This window comes from Melozone crissalis, unplaced genomic scaffold (assembly GCF_028551555.1).
Source record: "Melozone crissalis strain CALT ecotype California unplaced genomic scaffold, PUWL_Pcris_2 ptg000034l_1, whole genome shotgun sequence".
Classification (NCBI taxonomy): Eukaryota; Metazoa; Chordata; class Aves; order Passeriformes; family Passerellidae; genus Melozone; species Melozone crissalis.
In genome coordinates, this window is record NW_026535812.1 from 6,258,918 (window position 1) to 6,277,866 (window position 18,949).

The 18,949-nt window shown below is 52.1% G+C and overlaps 1 protein-coding gene across 1 annotated transcript in view; it reads right to left on the reverse strand.

Annotated features, from left to right (window-relative positions):
• Window positions 1–18,949, reverse strand: part of EPHB1 (EPH receptor B1) — an 80,277-nt gene that overhangs the window by 33,289 nt on the left and 28,039 nt on the right. The window contains exon 3 of the mRNA XM_054282348.1: window positions 17,685–18,366. Within this exon, the coding sequence (XP_054138323.1) occupies window positions 17,685–18,366 (682 nt within the window). The remainder of the gene's footprint in view (window positions 1–17,684; window positions 18,367–18,949) is intronic.

Here is an 18,949-nt window from a genome sequence, read left to right on the forward strand (position 1 = left end):
TCAGAAGATTCCTCCCCCTCAGCCTGAGGCACACAGCTGGCTGCAATGAACTGTCTCTCTCCAGTGGCCCTGACAGCTGGGTGGGGATGTGACATTCCAGAGGAGCCAGCCACCATCTCCCACTGCCCTTGCTCTTCTCCATGCTGAGTCCTCCACATCCCACCACCGCCACCCCGTGCATGTGGCACCTTAAGGAAGCACTCAGGGCCATAACCCAGCACCTCATGCAGTGGGCAGTGAGACACACAGGGCCACCATGCAGCCCAGAGGGTCTGAGGGGACCTTCAGGATGCCCCACAGCAGAAAGCAAAGCGATTCAGACCCTTCCCCAATACACACACACAGTCCTATTCCCATAACAGCACAAGGAGACACAGAGTTACACAGACACACAGGGCAGGAGACAAAACCACAAGTGGACACCAAGGCTTTGAGTGCATCTCCTTCCTCACCATGTCCCAGCAGCCCTGTGCTCCCACAGGGTAGGGGAGCACCCATGAAACAGGCAAAGGGGGACCTGTGGGCTCTGGAGCTGGAGGATGTGTCAGAGCACACCTGAAACAGGCCAAATTCTCTGGAGGAGCAGGAAGGGGAGGGCAGTGGAACCAGGGAAGAGCCACCTGAGTTTTAATGGAAGAGGATGGAGGAGGGAAGGAGGATGATGAGAGGACTGCAGTGCTACAAACAAGCCTCAGTTTAAAGCTTGAGGGCATGTTGGTGGGTTGGCTGGAGAGGTTTGTTAATGTTTAATTACAATTAATCCTAGTGATGCTTTGTCAAAACACCTGAACATGGCACCCTGCACCCCAGTGTCCACAGGTTTCAGTTATCACTTCCCTTATCCACAAATTCCTGTAATCTGCAGGCACGTGGCTCTTAATTGCTATTATTACCAATTAGCTTTTCTCTCCTATAATTACACTGTGCTTGCCTAAAGCCTCCCACAGTTTCAGGGAGGTGGATGCCTTCTCCTCCCTCCCAAATACACTGTGGGTGCAGCACTCCCCTCTGGCTGCTGCCCCTGTGTCCTCTCTTTCTGGGGGAGCTGAACCATGAACCCAATACCAAAAACACAGCAGAAACCCCCAGGGCCCTGCAATGCCATGGTGGGATCCATAATCCTTCACATGGCAAACTCACAGTCCAAGTGCAAGGCTCAGATGGAGCCCTCGAGCCCAGGAGGGAGCAATAAATCACCCCACTAATGGCCAGTGCAACGTTTGCCCTAATTTAAGGGCTGCTCCAAGAGCTTCCCAGAGCTGACAAGGTCTGCATCCATGACAGGGTGTCATACAAGGGCAGGACGAGGCTCTGCCTCAGCTTTCCCTGTGGGAACAGGCTTTTTCTGCCAGTGCCCAGGCTGTGGCACAACCTGCATCTCTTCAGCCCGGAGGAGAATTAATTGATTGTTGATTATGGGGGCTGGATAAGATTAATGATGTGCTTAACTATCCATTTCCTCACATTTAGGCACCAGGGGTGTGTTTGTAAATGCTGAGGCACAGAACTCCTCCGTGCTGCTCAGCAGGGAGGATGCTCAGCACTTAACCCCCCCACAATCCAGAGCTGCCCACGGATCCATCATCCTGCCTGCACACCAGGAGTGCTGCACATCCCAGGTGTCAGTTTGCCAGCAGGAGTCCTTTTCCAGGGCTGACATGTCTGGGGGTGGCAGAGAACATCACTGAAACTCAGGCTTCTTGCAGTGAAATGTCATCAGTGGAAGTTTGGGGGGAAAATAGCTGCAGGTTGCTGTCACATCCAAGGGGTGACTGTAAGGACATGGCCACAGGGCTGGATACAACTGGGACTCTCAGCCAGAGCTGAACCTCTCCTATCCCCCCTCAAAGGCTCAAAAGAGGGATGTGTCACATTTCTCATACAAGCAAACACCCAGTGAAGGCACCACAAAGCTGTGTCCCCACTGCCACCTCCCTCTGCAGCTCTGGGAATCACAGAATGTGGGAATGACAGAACCTCAGAATCTGAGAACAACAATCACAGAATCTGGAATGACAGAACCTCAGAATCTGAGAATAACCAAATCACAGAATCTGGGAATGACAGAACACCAGAATCTGAGACTAACAGAACCACAGACTCTAGGAATCACAGAACTTCAGAATCTGAGGATAACAGAATCAGGGAATCAGAGAGTTAGGGAATCACAGAACCACAGAATCTGAGAATGCCAAAACCATGGAATCACAGAACCACAAATATGCTGAGTTGGAAGGGATCCCCAAGGATCATCAATCCAGCTCCTGGCCCTGCACAGACACCCCAACAATCCCACCCTGGGCATCCCTGACAGCACTGTCCAAAGGCTCCTGGAGCTCTGGCAGCCTTGGGGCTGTGCCCATTCCCTGGGGAGCCTGGGCAGTGCCCAGCAGCAGGATGGATTATGGAAGCACTCATGGCACACAGCAGCACTCTGAGGGCTTTCCACTGCTCAACACTCTCCTGTATCCTGCATCATTGTATTCCAGGTGCCAGGAGTCCTAGAAAGAGCCAGAGATAAGCAGGATCTCTGGCTCATCCATCCCTGCTCCTGCCCGAGGCAAGCCACCATCACAGCCTCTGTGGAAAGGGTGCAAATGTGGGGATATTCCAGCATGGGGGTATCCAAGCGTTTCACTCTCAAACTAAATCCTCTCAGTTAGCACCTGGAACTTGCACTTTCTAATTACTCTCTCAGGGAAGCTTAAGTCAAAAGAGGAAAAAAAAAGAAGAAAGGAAGCAAGACAGGAGACATTGCCTCTACATTAACTTGCTCTAAAGCTCCCTGGGGAGGCAGAGTGGCATTTTTCCTTCTCAGATTTTAAAACAGGAGCTTCTCCAAGGAATTACAGATTCAGCAGCGATTCAGAGAGCCCTGACCTGCCCCAACCCTCACCAGCACCCAGCAAACCAAGTCAGCAGTGCCTCATCCATCCCATGCCCCTCTGTCCCTGCTGTGGCAGAGCTAACCCCATTTTGCAGGCATCCCAAAATCCACGTTTGTTTTGGGTTCCCTTTTGGGTCCAGGGCAATCCCAGTGTCTTTCAGCACACCTGTGGCACTCTGGCACAGCAGGTGATGAAAAGCTGTGTTAGAAGCAGCAGCACTGCACGAGATGATGCCCTCAAGCAAGCTGGAGGTGTGGAGAGCACTGTCAGGTGCACAGGCACTAAAGAGCCTGGATGATCCAGCCTTGCTCCAAAAAGACCTGTGGAAGCACCAGCGGCACCCCTGGGAGATGGGCAGCAGGGTTTGAGGACAGCACAGGCAGAAAGAAAGGAGAAACGGTGGCTCATTGCATTTGCAGCCTGCTAGAAAGAGATTCAAGGCCCCACCTTCTGCAAACAATAATTTATCTTTAAGAAAAAATAGTGGCATCTCAACCCAACACCTTGTGCACAAGGCTAATAATTTTTTGATGAAACTCCCCACAAAAGGGAGGAGATGCTTGCTAGAAGAAACCCCTTGTGCATTTTGTAGACACCACTGACACAGAATCTATCGTTAAATATATTTAAAAATAAGAAAAAAAATCAGTTTTTTAGCCTTCAAACTGGTTAGCCCCAGAGATGGGTGCTTTAAAATGCTCTCCTTGCCATCCTGCTGTCACCCTGAGTGGCCGAGGTGGCAGCTAGGACACCCTCCCAGCTGAGAGACACCATCCAGGCAAATAAACACCCACAGGAAATTGTGTGCTGCAGCAAAGTGTCACTGAGAGGGTGCTGTGACTGCAGGGCAGGCACTTGGCACAGCTCCCCGGGGCTCCTGCTTGCCCCCAGGGCAGTGCCAGGGGCTCTGCTGACACTCTGTTCCCTGGGGGGACACACACAGACCCCAGGCTGCCAGCCAGTCCTGCATTAGGGCTTCAGTGCTTTGATATGATGCTGACACAGGCAGCAGGCTGGGGGGAAAAGCAGCAGAATTGGGCAGGCTGTCACCCACAGGCAGGGGCTGTCAGCTCCCACCTTCAAAGGGTGACAAGGGCGCTGCTCTCCCACCCTGCTTTCATCTCCCTCCACACATCCCTGGTGCCAGAGGTTTGATTGCATCCCTGCATGGAGCTCTCCTGTCATCCCTTCCCTCCTGCCTCTCTGCTGGGGAGGGGGCTGGCAGGTTGTTTTGTGAGGATTCTGCCCCCATCCCTGCTTTTTAATGATCTGATTGCCTTTTCTATTAAGCCAAGTGTTTCTCCAGGAACATCCCAGCCTGGCACGGGGAGCCCAGCAGGCAGCCAGCAGTGCCAGGGGTGCTCTGCCATGCCACCCTGCACCAGGCACCCACAAGTTCACCCTGACAGCTATCCATACTGCGAGCAATGCCAAGCCAGGAGAGGGTACCTATGCCAAGAAAGGAGACTCAGCCCTTCATCACCCCATCAGCCACCAAATCCCAGCATCCAGCCTCAGTGTAGGGAGCAGAGTGTGACCCAAGAGGAGGAACAGGGAACTCCAAGCATTCCAGCCCTGAAGTATCCTGCTGCTCCCAAGGAGGGAGCTCAGCACAGGACCCCAAGCCATGCCAGAAACCACAGCACATGGGGACAGGATGTCACTGCCATATTTTCTGAAAAATCCCTTCACCGGGATTTCTTCTCCTGGGAAGCTGAGATGCCTCAGAGAAAAATTAAAACATAATTATCTGATTGCTTCTCCTGTGTTTTGCTGCTTTGGAATGTGGTTGGAGATTGTTTATCCAATATGTGAATTGTTTCAACTTAATGACCAATCTTGGTCCAGCCCTTGGTGTCAGGACTCTGGAAGGAGTCACAGGTTTTTCATTAGTATCTTGTTAAGCCTTCTGTGAGAATCCTTTCTCTATTCTTTAGTATAGTTTTAGTATAGCATTCTTTCATATAATATAATACCATAAAATAATAAATTAGCCTTCTAAGAACATGGAGTCAGATTCAGCATTTCCTTCCTGCCACAGGGGACCCCAAAAAAAATACCACAGACAGGACTGCCCAGCAGAGCTTTGTCCTCAGATCCTTGTCCCAAAACCTCATTTTGGTGCAAACTTCACCATTTTGTAGCGGAACACACCAAATTTTGGATCCCCCAGAGATGCTCCTGCCTTGGGGCCATCTGAATCACAAACAGCACCTGCCCCATTGTGTTCCCTTCTTTCAGCACTGTCTAGGCAGAAACTCATGAGATAAACTCATGAGATAAACATGAGCTTCCCAGCACCGGGGCTGGCATCCTGCAGGCACGGGCTCCGTCTCTCCCTGCTCCACATGATGCAGCTGCTTAATTAAACCAGCCCTCCACCTCGGGAGGAATAGGCTTAGATCCGCCTTGGGACACATGTAAATTAAAGTCAGAGCCAGCCTGCCATGGTTTATTCATGGAGGGAAGTAAAATTCAATGTGGTTTTACCTTTCTCAGGGTTTTTTTTCTCTGCTTTTCTTCTCACGGATGAGAAATGAATTGGAGCAGGGCAGGATTTCAAAGGCGCTTGCAGGGTAGGGAGCTGTGCAAGGCATATTAGAGGCAATAGGAGTGGATGCATCCCTGTTCACCTCCGCCAAAAACCCACTCCTCACCCCAGAGGAGCAAATACCTGGCTGATAGAGCAAGGTGCTCACAGACTGAAATGCTCACCAGAGTGAGCCCCACGTGCCTTGCTGGAAGCAAAACACAGCCCACGCTCTCCCAGAAGCAGTTTTCCCCCAGAAAGGCTTCCTTGGAAAAATTAAGGGTCTCTGGATGCAAGGGAGCTCCAACACCAAGTGTTCAGGTGACACCATGGCCCTAAAGAAGGAGCTGAGCCTCGAGCAGGGCAGGGAAGCAGCTGGTGCAGGCTCCCACGTGCCTGGCTGCTCACTGCCTGCAGCAGCCCAACAGGTCCATGCTCACCCATTTAATCACCACTCTGGGCTCCGCTCTCTCTGTTTTTCACGGCTGGGAGGATTTTGAAGGTCTGAAGGGAAAATCTGTCCCAGATGGATGGGAAGAGAAGAGAAGAGCAGGCACACCCTGGGCAGACGGTGCCCCGGGGCTGCCAGCTTGCCACGGAGCAGGGAACTCACTCTGCTCTCCAGAACAGCCAGAGGGGGAAAAAACCCAACACTTGTCATGGCCACTTCTCCAAATCACTGTTCTCCCACTCAGGTTTTGCTCTGTTTTAGTTTCCACTTGGCTCCAGGCTCACTGCCCAGTCCCATGCCACAGCTCCCTGACCACAGCTCCATTTCCTTGCCATAAACCAGCCACTCTGAGTGATCAAAGTGAATAAATTAATCAAACTCCAGGCAATTCACACACATACACAGGGAGGGTCACGGCAGAGCGAGCAGCAGACAAGTGGCCATGGCAGTACTGGACACAGGCAGCTCCTCACCATCCTCACTGCCCCAGCTCATTAGTCTGAGTCAACAAATGAAAGGGGATGAAGCTGTCATCGAGGATTTGATGCTATTTAACCTCCTCATATTCTTCTTTAAAAACAGATTTAGCAGCTGCAGCCTGACACAGGCTCTTCCCTCTGCCATCCCTCAAGCAGGAGCTTCCAGTGCCTAAAGGGGCTCCAAGGGCCTGGAGTGACAGGACAAAGGGGACAGGATTTACATGGACAGAGGGCAAGGTTACATTGGATATTGGAAAGAAATTCTTGGGTGGGGAGGCCCTGGCACAGGGTGCCCAGAGAAGCTGTGGCTGCCCCTGGATCCCTGGAAGTGCCCAAGGCCAGTGCCCCACCACCATCTGTCATCCACAATGAACCTCACAACGAGTTTGGAGTAAAAATATGGGGGACTGAGATTCAGGTAGGACTTCTGTCCCAAAATCACAACCCCAGAGATGCTCTACCCCCACTCCAGGCATCAGGCTCCATGGAGAAATATTTTTTTTTCCTCATGAACCACAGCAATGTGAAACTCCAGAGTGGCCAGACAGAGACTGGAAGAGCCAATACTTCCATTGTGTTCACCCCTCAATGCCTGCATGAGCCATCGAGCCACCTCATCAACAGGGAAGTGAAAGGGCACAAAAATTCCTGGAGGATCCCCAGAAGAAGCTCTTCCCTAGGTCCAGAGCTGCTGTGGTTAGAAGCCCCCTGAAAAAAGATGCATCTTTCCTTTGCAAGTGGGGATTTTGGAAACCACCAATGTCACTCCATAATTCCAGCCCCTCTTCTGACTGGGAAATTGGGGGGGCATTGCCACTGGGCCCCCCAAAGCACAGTCCTCTCCTGGCTGGGAAGCAAACATCTCCCATCCCTAACAGAAACCAATTAAGCACCTCTTCCTCCTTCTCCAGCTCATGCCACGCAGTGTCCCCTCGATCTAGAGAGCATCAAGTGCTCATTAATTACATCTGAAGTGGTTCCTCGTTAGTGCTGACACGGTGAAGGAAGAGTCACCCCAGGATGAGGCTGGGGAGAGTTTCAGCCACAGGGCCAGGCTGGCACAAGCAGGGACATGGGGACACACAGCTTCCCTGTGTCCCTGCCACAGCTGCAGGGCACCCTGCCGGGTCACACTGGGGTGGGCAGATGGCCCAGCATGGAGCAGGACATTGCCATTGCCATCCTGCTGGAGGTGAGCCCTGGGGACTCTGGTTTGGCTGACTGCTCAAGGGTTACATCCAGGAATAGATCTGCCTTGGGAGGACATCCCAACCAAGGCACATTCCTCATCCACCCCAAGAGTGCCACGCAAGGAATTAATTAGAAAAACAATTAAGAGAGCTTCCCAATGAATATTTATAGCAGAGCAAGCCATAATTATTCCTGGGAGGAAAGGCGCCCTCCCACCCAGCTGCAGAGAGGACAGACAGCACCAACAAGGGTGGCACCTTTGAAAAGCCCTTCCAGCCAAACCATTCCATGCTTCCCACGCTGGGTCACCCCTATGGCACACTGGGGAGAGCTCCTGGACAGGAAAAGGCCTCCTGCAAGCAGTGTGAACACTCTGGCACTGCCCACTTTGGTGCCACCACTGGGGACAGGACAGATGTTCAGAGCTGCAGGGTGGAAGAACACTCACTGACCCCACCTCTGAGCCCAGACAGCTTCTCCCTGCCTAAATTTCCAGCTGTGTCTATGCTGGTGATAGCAACAAGCAGACACAAAGGAGTGGTCTCCTCCATCCTCAACATCTGCTGCACATAAGTCAAAGCCACCTGAGATTGCAGGGATTTACTGTACACAGGCAGCTCTGGAAGATTTTCTTAGCTGTGAAACATAATTTGCACCTTGGGCTCTCTAAGAATAAGTTGTCTTCAATAATAACACACGATTAAGAGCTCAGGAGCAGATCCTATGTGAAGCAGGAGATCTGTGATAATCCCAGGTCTCTCCTGTCACTCCCCTGCAGCACTGCCACCCTTGCTTGCCTGGTGTGCTGAAACAGAAGCCCACGGCAAAAACAGGAGATTTGGGTTTAGCCAGAGAATGACCAGAAAGAACTTTCTGCCATGCCCAGAACCATTTCAAATTCCTGTTTTGTATCAGTGCAAAAACCATAAATAACAAAGTAATCCCTGCTTGTGAGGAGGGTGACCAGGTCCCTCTGCACTATGGACAGGATAAATGCCAGTGAGCACCAACCCTTACCAAAGCTATGTCCAGGGCCAGGGCAGATCTGTTGAGCCTGGATATGTACTATAATAAAGTACAAAATAAAAAATAAAAGCGTAAGTCAATATCATGTCTCTCCTCAAGGAGAATTTCCTCTCTGGGCTGCAGACCCAGGAGAGAAATTCAACTCATAATTCCTGCTGTATATAATTTTCCAGGATGCCCCTGCTTTTACATACAAGTTTTAGGCAGCAAAGTCCAGAGACCAGAGCGGAGGCTGGAGCTCTCCACCTTCAGCTCTGTGCCCCACAACTCTCCCCCAGCACAGCAAGGAGATGGCCACAACACACAGAGTATCACCACACCATTGCAGAAGGCTGCAACCCACGCAGAGCAACACCTTACCACTTCAGAAGGCTTCCAGCATTGGCCCTTCTTGTTCTTTAGCCCAGCCTTTTATCCCCTCCTGTTGATGCACTGCACCTGTGTGCCCTCTGTTCCCTTTGGTGGTTGGTCAGTGCCCCTGGGCACTCCATGGCTCATTGCTGTCAGTGCTGCTCACCTGCTGCTCACAGCTGTGCCCATTGGGGCTCAGCCCCACTCCCAACCACCACAAACTCTGTGCCTACATCCCCTGCCAGAGCATCATCCCAGAGAGGCCCCAGGGAGGAAAGGGATGAGACAAGACAAGACAAGGACAGCACTGTCACAGGAATTGCTCCCTGCTCACAGGGGTGGTGCTGCTGGGAGCCCAGCCATGCCCAGGCAGGATGCAGCCACACTGAGAGCACCAAGGTGACCAGCCCCTACCCCAGCTCACAGCTCTCCTGCCTCAAATCCATTTCATACCACAAATGTGACACAAGCAGATGATCCTGGTCTGAACACAAAATGAAGCTCCTTCCAATGCCATTAATGAAATGTTTGTGGCTGAAGTCTGGGGTGGGAGAACAGCAATTCCCCCCTGGGCTGGGTGCAGAACTGAATTTGGGTTATCCACAGCTCTGGTTTGATGCTCCCACACGAAGGCAGGGCGGCTCCTTGGCCCTGAGTGCAGCTCTGGCTGAAGATGGATGGGTTTTCCCATGGCTCCTCCAAGGAAGGGCCTGTTGGAGAGCACGAGCCACGCTGTGATTTAATCTCCCCGCTCCCCTCCGCACACATCCCCTGCCATCCGAGGCACCAGGCGTGACAAATGGCCCCTTGTGCCACACTCAGGGCTGACACCACGGCACCGCTCCATTTGTCACCATCCGAGCACGCAGCGGGGCTCGAGAGGGGAGCAAATTAAACCCTCCCATTCTGCACTGATTACCTCTCCCTCATCCTAGCGGGCCCCATCCTCCCTCAGCAGGGTCCCAGCCGGCACAGCCAGCCCACACAAACCTCCTTAGACAGCCAGGGGAAAGCAGGGCAACTCCTTCCACCTGGACCATGGATTTTTCACCACTCTGGATCTCTCACTTACTAAAACATCATCAGGGAAGGGCTGTTTCCCCAAGCAGGGGTTGCAGGAGACCCACAAAGCCCAACTGCAGCCCAAATGAGCCCAACTACAGTCCCACTGCTGCCCAACTCAGCTTCCAAATGATGCCTTGCACAGGGGAGTGGTGATGAGTTATCTCATGGCCTGAGGGGGGAAAATCAATTTTATTATTATTATTATTACAGAATCACGGAATCATTAGGCTGGAAAAGCCCTCCAAGGTCACTGACTCCAAACATTAACCCAGCACTGCCAAGGCCACCACTAAACAGTGTCCCCATGTGCCACATCCACACAGCTTTCAAACACTTCCAGGCATAGTCATTCTGTCACTTCCCTGGGCAGCCTGTTGGCAGCCCTTTAGGTGAAGAAATTTTCCCTAATTTAGAATCTAAACCTCTTGAAGCCATTCTCCCTTGTCCTGTGCCTGTTCCCTGCAGGCAGACCCTGACCCCCCAGCTGTCCCCTCCTGTCAGGAGTTGTGCAGAGCCACAAGGTTCCCCCTGAGCCTCCTTTGCTCCAGGCTGAGCCCCTTCCCAGCTCCCTCAGCCTCTCCTGGTGCTCCAGCCCCTTCCCCAGCCAGGGTAAAAACTCCTTTATTTAATGTTCGAAATTATTACTGTTATCCTGCTGGGAGAGACACTGGCCCCCTGGGCTGTAGGGTGCAGCACAGCCCCAAACACGGGCGAGATCCCCACCCCTTGGCAAGCAACCCGCAGCAAGAAGAGCCCTTCCCAAAGGAGCTCTCTCGTGACTGAAAAAAAAAACAAAAAAACAAACCAACAACCCAACAAAAAAAAAACAAAAAGGAAAAAGTTATAGAAAGGCTTTAAAAGCGCCTGGCTGAGTCACAGGGTTTGCCAGGTGCTGGCTATTTGCAAACAAGGGTGAAACAATGCGGGTGCCGGACATGTGCCGGATCCGGCGCTTCCTTGCGGCTCTCCCATTGTCCAGGAGAACAATCCCTGCTCCTGCTGGACAGCAAAGGCAGCAGGGTGAGAGCCAGGGCTCCTGGGCTGGCTCACTGGAGAAGGCTGGCCAAGATGGGTGGGTTTCACAGCCCACTGCTGCAGGGATGTTCATGGAGCACACATGGAGCTCTGCACCCCAAAATTCCCCAAAAAATTAATTTCCCCAGAGCCTTCAGCTACTACAGGAAGTTTCCTAACTGGACTATTAACAGAACAAGGGTTTGGAAGCAGTTTTATGCCTCCATTTGCAAATAGTCACAAGGAAAGACCCTTGGGTGAGTGGGAAAATCAAAGGAGGATTTTTCTTCCTGTTTTAAGGCTGGAATCAATGTTATTAACATTCAGAATTCTCATGGTAGGGAAGAAAAATACATAAATGGCCCATGGAACAATTTAAGGAGGAAAAAATTGATAAACTGGAAAACAAAGCCATAGATGGAAGCTAATCCCTAATTCCTCTGAGGTCATTGCTGCAACAGTCCAGCTTGGGAATCCCAATCCTGCAATGCTCACTTGGCCCCCACTCACACCTTGCCTGGGGTATTTTCTGTGTTTCTCCCTTTTTTCTCCTTCAGACGGGTCTGGATCACAGGGATGGTTTGGGGACAGGGACCAGGAGTGGTGGCAGTGGTGCCCAAGCCTCGTCCCCAACAGCAGCCAGGCCCCATGGACCCTCCCCATCCCTGAGCTGGGGGAAGGAAAAGGGCCTGAATCCATCAGAGACACATTTGGGCTAATAATGTCTAATTAAGAGTTTCATTAAACCCATCACACTCATTAGAAAAAAAAGTTAACAAGGTTTTCTGGACATTTTCCTTGCAAAATTATTACGGAGGTTAATGGATGCCTTCACTAAGGCATAATTTAGGAAAAAAAAATCACACTTTTTTTCTTTTTCTCTCTCTTTTTTTTTTTTGTCTTTGTGATTCCACTGTTTCTCCTCCTCAGTGTGGCCATGGTAAAACTGGGCTGCCTGTTCCACCCAGTGGTGGAAGGCGGGAGATCGCTTCCAGGCAAAGGCAAAGCCCCTCCAACAAAGGGGAGCATCCCTCCCTCCATCCCTCCTTCCCTCCCTCCATCCCGCGGCAGGATTCAGCAGGAGCTGCCAGAGCTGCCACTTCCCAGCACAGCCCGAGCAGGGAGAGCGGCTTGGGCTGATGCAGGATGGGAGAGGGGCAGGAAACTTGATATTGTGCCAAAAATCAAAAACAAAAGGGAAAAGACAAAAAAAAAAGGCAGAAAGGAAAAAAAAAAGGCCCATTGTGAGCAGTCAGAGGTTTGTGGCTCAGCTAAGCCTGGAATAAAACACTCCCAGGATGTGTTTGCTGCCGTTCTAAAAGCAGCTTTTGGGATGGTTAGTGGGGTAGTGTGTCACAGGTGCCCAAGCCCCAGGGAGCAGAGGCACAGCAGTGCACAGGGAGGAGGAGATCCACAGCCCCAGCGTGCTGACTGTGCCCAGCCGTGGGATGCTGGGCAGGAGGAAAGCTTGAAATCCCAATTCCAACCCTCAGGGAAACATTTTCCCTAGAAAAACAATTAAATCATCCTGAGCATCACTCCTTCCTACCCAGCTGCCAGGCAGAGACCACAGTGTGCATCAGCTGTTTGTCCACAGGTTTGGAAAGGTTTGGGAACAAACTGGGTGACCTAAACCTGGTCCCCAGTAAAGAGCTTCAGGAAGTGCTGATGGGTTTTAAGCCCAAATATTTGGGTTTTGTCCCCAGCCCTGGTTCTACCTGGCCCACTCTGGGATGCTGCTGGCCCCATCCCGTGCCCTGCTAAACCAAATCCAAGGGGAGGTGGAAGGAAACAAGGGCAGGGGAAGCAATTTTTTTTACCTCTCTGTTTTTGCCCTCCTGCTTTAGAGGATAAAATCTCAAAAAAAATGATCACTTAGAGGCCTGGAAGGAGCTGGAATGAGATGCTGGAGTGGTGGGGAGGAGAGAGGTCAGCACAGAGGCTGGAGAGAAGATGATTTCCAGCCACGGGCAAGTGCACGGACCAGCAAATTGGAGAAAAAAAATGAAAAATTAAGCCATCCTTAAAAGTAAAAAAATTGGCTTTTCTGCAGCCCCTGCCAATGCCTGGTGTGCTCACCCTGCCCCAGGCATCCAGGCAGCTGGACATGGAGCTGCAGCACACTGGGATGGGACAGATACAGATAAAGGCACGGGGAGCAGGGTCCTGTGTCCCCATGACCTCCCTTGCTGCCATTCACCCAAGGGACAAAACCAACATCGCCTTCATCACCAAGGAAAACCTCTCCTGGGTACCCCAAAATGGTGCAGGGTGACCAGGCTGGACCATGGAGCAGGGAAAGGCAGGCAAGGGCACAGCCAGAGCCCAAAAACTCCCAGTTCTCAATACAACAACAATTGCATTGGGAAAATTTGATAATTCCCTTGTTTTAAGCGATAGCAAATTGTTCTACTACTAATTGCAGAACGTTTGCAGTTATTTAAAAATCACTTTATAAATCACATTGTTTTCAATCTTCTGTGATGGATAAGGAGAGGGAATCAATAATTATCACCAGGGCTGCTCGGCAGGAGGGGAGGATAACAGGGGAGCCAGCGTGGAGCCGCTCGCTCCTCAACATTCAAGGTCGGAGCTGCCCCTCCCGCTGCTCCTTTCCCCATCCATTCCTCCACACAAAAGGCAGAAGGGAAGGACAAACAGGGAAAGGAGACAGAGCACTCAAAGGGATGAAGGAGATGAGGACAAACCCACACAGAGCTTTGGCAGAGGCCGGGCAGATGCCAGCACATCGGCCAGCAGGTGAGGAAGGATGGGGGACCTGGCTGGAGATGGGATAGGGGAGCGGCTGCTGCGTGGAGAGCCAGGGATGCCTGGAAGCAAGGCTGCTGGATGAGCAGCCTTTGCATTGCAGGCAGTGCAGCCCAGCTTTGCTCTTGTTTTGTGGGGTTTATTTTGATTTTTCCCCCCTGCCAGGTCAGATTTCCAGCTGCTGGAGCAGACAGGCAGCAGCGGCAGATTGGAGGCTCCCGAACCCGCCAGCACAGGAATTGGCCAGGAGGGGAAAACTGAAAGTGAGACAAGGCCGGGAAGCAGCAGGACTGCTCTCTCACCCCTTCTTCCTGAGTTTATAAATACAACATAGAAATTCAGCACAAAGGTAGTTCAGTCCCAGACTTTTTCCTTCTTTGTGCACCTGAGTTAGCACCCAGCACTGGGGAGGTCAGGGAGAAACCCAGCGTGATTCCAGCAGACAGAAACAGTGCCCAGCCCTCAAACTCAAAAGGGATAAAACCAAGAGACACAGCCAACATTCTAGTGAGGAGTTCCTTTGCCATCATGTTTCAAACACCAGGAGAGAAAGGGTTTAAACAATTTTCCTTGGGGAGAAAAAGCTAAATCCACCCAGCCTGCTCATCCAAGGTTTCCCCCGCCTCCCAATGATCCCTGCTGCCACCTTCCCTCCCACCTCCTCCCCAGCACCATGATGCATTGCCCCTTGACCACACAAGGAAGCCATAAAGCAGGGCTGAGGGACGGGGCAGAGCAAGACAAATGGATTTAATATCAGCCCGAGGAGAGCGTGGGCTCTCTAGCACACCAAATGAATTATGCATTTGGGATTGAGGCAGAGCCTGCCTCTCACACTGACCCATCACCCCCACGGGCACAGGGTGTCCAGCAGGATGGGCTGGGCAGTGCACTGGGAATTGGCACACAGCTGAGAGCTGTGCCAGGGAGCCTGTGCCAAACCAGCTCGGGATGGGAACAAACAACGGGGCTGATCCACACAGAGAATTCCCCTCTCTCCCACACCCACCCTGGCACCGTGGTGGGAGCAGCCCCCCATCCCTCTGACCCCAAAACAGGAGGATCATCAATCTCCTCAGGGCTCTGAGTACCCCCAATGAAGATGACGTTGTGCCTGTGCCTCCCCCAAGCCCTAAGTGCCACTAAAAGCCAGGATTAATGAGTCCCTGAGTGCCCAAGCTCCACTGTCAGCACGAACCCATTCCAGTCTAATGGCCCCATGACGGGCACAGCTCCTTCCCAGGGGAGCGAGGATGAGACAGAGCTGGGGGAGCCAAACAATCCAACCCTATCTTTTTCCCCACCACGCAGAAATTAAGCCTATTTTTTCAGCCTTCAGATACTGAGGGATTTTCTTTTTTTGGGTTTTTTTTTTCCTTGGTGACAATTCCCACGGGCTTGCTAAGTGTCTCATCTCAGGCTGATGAAGGCTTGGAGCAGATGTCAGGAGTGTGTGCTTCCCAAGAGCCAGGGTGCAATCCTGGCAGCTTCCCTGCCAGGCACACCACACAGAGGACTAAAACCCCTGCCTAGAAAACAAAGTCAAACAGAAAACCAAGGCATTTTTATTTCTAAACTTTGCCATGTAACACCTCCTGCCCACCAACCTTCATGAAGGGCAGCAGTGGGCTTAGGTCTTCCCTTGCCAGCTCCAAGGCCCATGGGGATACAAGGAGGAGCATAATGGCCAATGAACTACCACAGAGCCAGAGTCCAGCCCAAGGTCAGATTTTTATTCAAATGTAGTTAATTTTCCCAAATTCAAGATGTTAACCCTGGATCAAGCTTTTAGGAGGAGTTTTAGTGAACTTCCAGGGGATGAGGGATATATAGGATTTGGGTTCCTCAGCAGCATTGAGCAGGGCTTTCAGACACACAGGTCTCATTCAATCCCAGCCTCTTCTCTGTCCTCTGTCCTCTGTTCCCTCTGCTGACACGGGAACTGGAAAATACTTGGAGCTTTCCTCCACAGACAGCATCTTACCAGCACCCATGGAATCATCAAACAGCACATTCCTGTCATCACAGACGTGCTTGGTGCCATTGAACACCTGCTTGCCCTCCACCCACAGCGTACTCTGGTGCCTTTCAGGATCCTACAGGCTGCCAGTCAATCTATAAAGGATATTCCTACTCCTTGGAGCTGCGAGGATCCCTTAATCTCCCCCTCAAGGAGTCTGAATACAAAGCACACTCCCCATGCAAAGGCAGAATGCTCACCAGGAGCTCAGCAGTTTCTCCTTGGGGATCAGTGCTGAGGAGTGGGAGCACAGCTGGAGACAGGCACCAGGGCACAGAAAACCCAACAAACCCCCAATTTCCTGGGGTCTGCTTGGTGGAGCTTTGATGGCATGAACACTTCACAACCCTGCTGGAGTTTGCACAAGGAAAGGAAATAACAAAAGCCATGGAGATGTGTCTAACACCCACTCTCAGCAGGTTTGCTCCCACACTTCTCATGCTGCTGTTGTCAATCCTCTGCCCGTCCCCAAGCACTGAGAAGGTGCACCACAGTCCTCCCAGGGGTCAGGAGCACTCAAGACCCCACCTTCCTCCAGCTGGCAGAAAGGTCAACACCACCAAAACCCACGGTTTTATATTGTCACTGTTTTCCTACATTACTTCCCAATTCCAGTGTTTAGCTAAAATTAGTTTTTGTTTTCCCATGATGAGAAATGTCATTTTGCCATACAACCATGTGTGCTTTCTGTGTGTTGGTTCAATAGCAGAGGAACGTCTCGCCAGAAACGCTCCGTTTGCAGAGAGCCCTCCCTCTGACTGAGAGCTTCAGCTCCTCACAGGAATCTCCTGGTGGGAACAAAACCACCCTAAAGCTCAGCCACAGAACTCACAGGAATCCCCCAGCCATGCTGTTTGAGAAGGGATTCTGGGGGTTTCCTGGTTGTCAGAGATCTGGCACAGGAAGGTGTCACCACCCCCACCTTCGCCAGGTGGGAATGAGGCTTTGCGTGGTGAAAACCTACACAAGTTCCCCGGTTTAGAGCAAACCATCAAACAAGCTTCTCCACAGCCTGAATTCCAGCTTTGCTGTTTCCACATATCCAGAGTTACAGGTGGAGAGGAAACACCTTGAGGGACTCCCCAGGGAGCATCACAGCCAAGCCTGGTGGCACACACATTCCCCCAGCTGCATCAAAAGAGATCCAAGTTGGACCTCTTCCCATCACAACCTGCCAAACCAGCCCTTCAGCACTTCAACCTCCTTCTTCCCAACCCTTCCTTGTCAGGATGGTGTTAACCTTCCAGAAGCTATTTGGATAAAACAGGGTGAGGAAAAAGCCCCCATCCCTCCTCTCCTTCCAAGCAGCATGCAAAACCAACACCTGAATTAGGGAGAGGAGAAGGAAACGGCAGCCGACAGGAGAAAAACCCAACACTCCAATGGTATTTGGGAAATATTCACCACAAGGGCAAAAGGAGATGAAAAGCAGTGAGCACTGTTTCCATTTGCATCATCTCACACTGAAGGACTCCAGCAGGCAGCAGCACACGTGGTGGGGAACCCAAAAACCAGCAAACAATTCCAATCAACACAGAGAATCAGAGCACCCCCATGGCAGCCAGGCCTGATGGCAGCTGCCCAGCTCTGCCAGGGAAATAATCAGGCAGATGACAGAGCCTGCCCAGTGAGTGCAGCACTTTGAGGGCACCACACCACAGAGGTGACTTCCAGCAGGGTGGCACCAGCACTGCCACACTGCTCACCAGCGCTGGCCACTGACCAGAGCACACCGAGAAACCACAGGCTGACCACTGCTCCCAAATTCCTGCTGTAATTTCCTCCCAAATTCCTGCCTGCTCCCTGGAGCAAAACCACATCAGGGGAAGTACTGCCCACCACACCAAACGGTTTGTTTGGGGACAAGCGCAAAGGGCCTGCTGCCCAAAGCCACCCTTACCTTTGCAAGCCACGTTGTTCTCGGGCTCGTAGCCGGCCTTGCAGGTGCAGCGACCGATGGGCACCATCCACTCGCCGTCACCGTTGCAGTAGAGCTTGATGGGCACGTCCACCTCCTCGGCGTTGGGGATGCAGGTGCCGCGCGCCGTCACCAGGGACGTGCTCTCCGCGCCCGTCATCGTCTCCGGGAAGATGGCGAAGTTCTGCACCACGCTGGGGCACTTCTTGAAGAAGACCCTGACAGACAGCAGAGACATGCAAGCCCCGTAGTCCTGGAAAGCCAGGTAAAAGCCATTGCGGGTCAGGGGCCCGAAACTTCTCACTTCCGTGTTCACCTTCATCAGCCGGCCCCCAAAGTCCACCTGGGAGAAGCTCTCGTCAGCAGCGATGGTGTCCACTTTGAGGTAGGGTGCCTCCGTCCAGAAGGCTGACTTCTTGGTGGCAATGACAGAGTCTGTCTCGTAGTAGTAGAGGTTGAAGGTCTCCTTGCAGGAGCCGGGGACGTTGGGGAGGCTGCTGCAGTCGCGCACAGTGAAGCGCATCTCGGTGTAGATGCGGTGAGCCCCGCGCCGGTTGATGAAGGTGGTGAGGAGCCAGTTGTTCTGGTTGGGCTCGAAGACGTTGCACACCTGGTACGTACGGATGGTGTTGAGGTTCTCGTCGTAGCCACTGACTTCTTCCCACTGCAGAAAGGAGCGGGGAGAGGTGGTGAGGAGGAGGAAGAGGGACCAGTGATGGCCGCTCGCCCCGCACAGGGCCGGGCTGGGAGGACAATCCCAAAGCTCCAGAGGGGATGAGGAATGTGGTTATGGACACACAATGTGATGCACATGCAGAAACACCAACCAGGCCAGGACCAGAAGAAATCCCCACCTTCTTTCCCCTCCATGCCTCTCCCCATTGCTCCCAGAAAATGTCTTTCCCACATCAGCAACTGCCTTATCTGCCCTGAGAGGATGTAAAAATGGCAAGAAAGATGGCCCGGGCATCTGGAGGCAGGAGGGAAGGCAGCCCATGAGGCTACAGCTTCATTAAAGGCCGAGCCAGCACACGGGCTGGAGAGTGAGCCTGACCCCAAGCTCCCGGCACAACGGGATCATTTCCCCCGGCAAAGAAAACCAACTAAATAAAACATTACTGCTGTGGAGAGAGGGAATATAGATTTGCAATTCGATTTATAGAAGGGCATTAATATAATCCAGGCTACAATTTCAATTAAGGGACAGCGGCAAACTGTGAACAGTCTATGATGGCATTAGAGTCCTA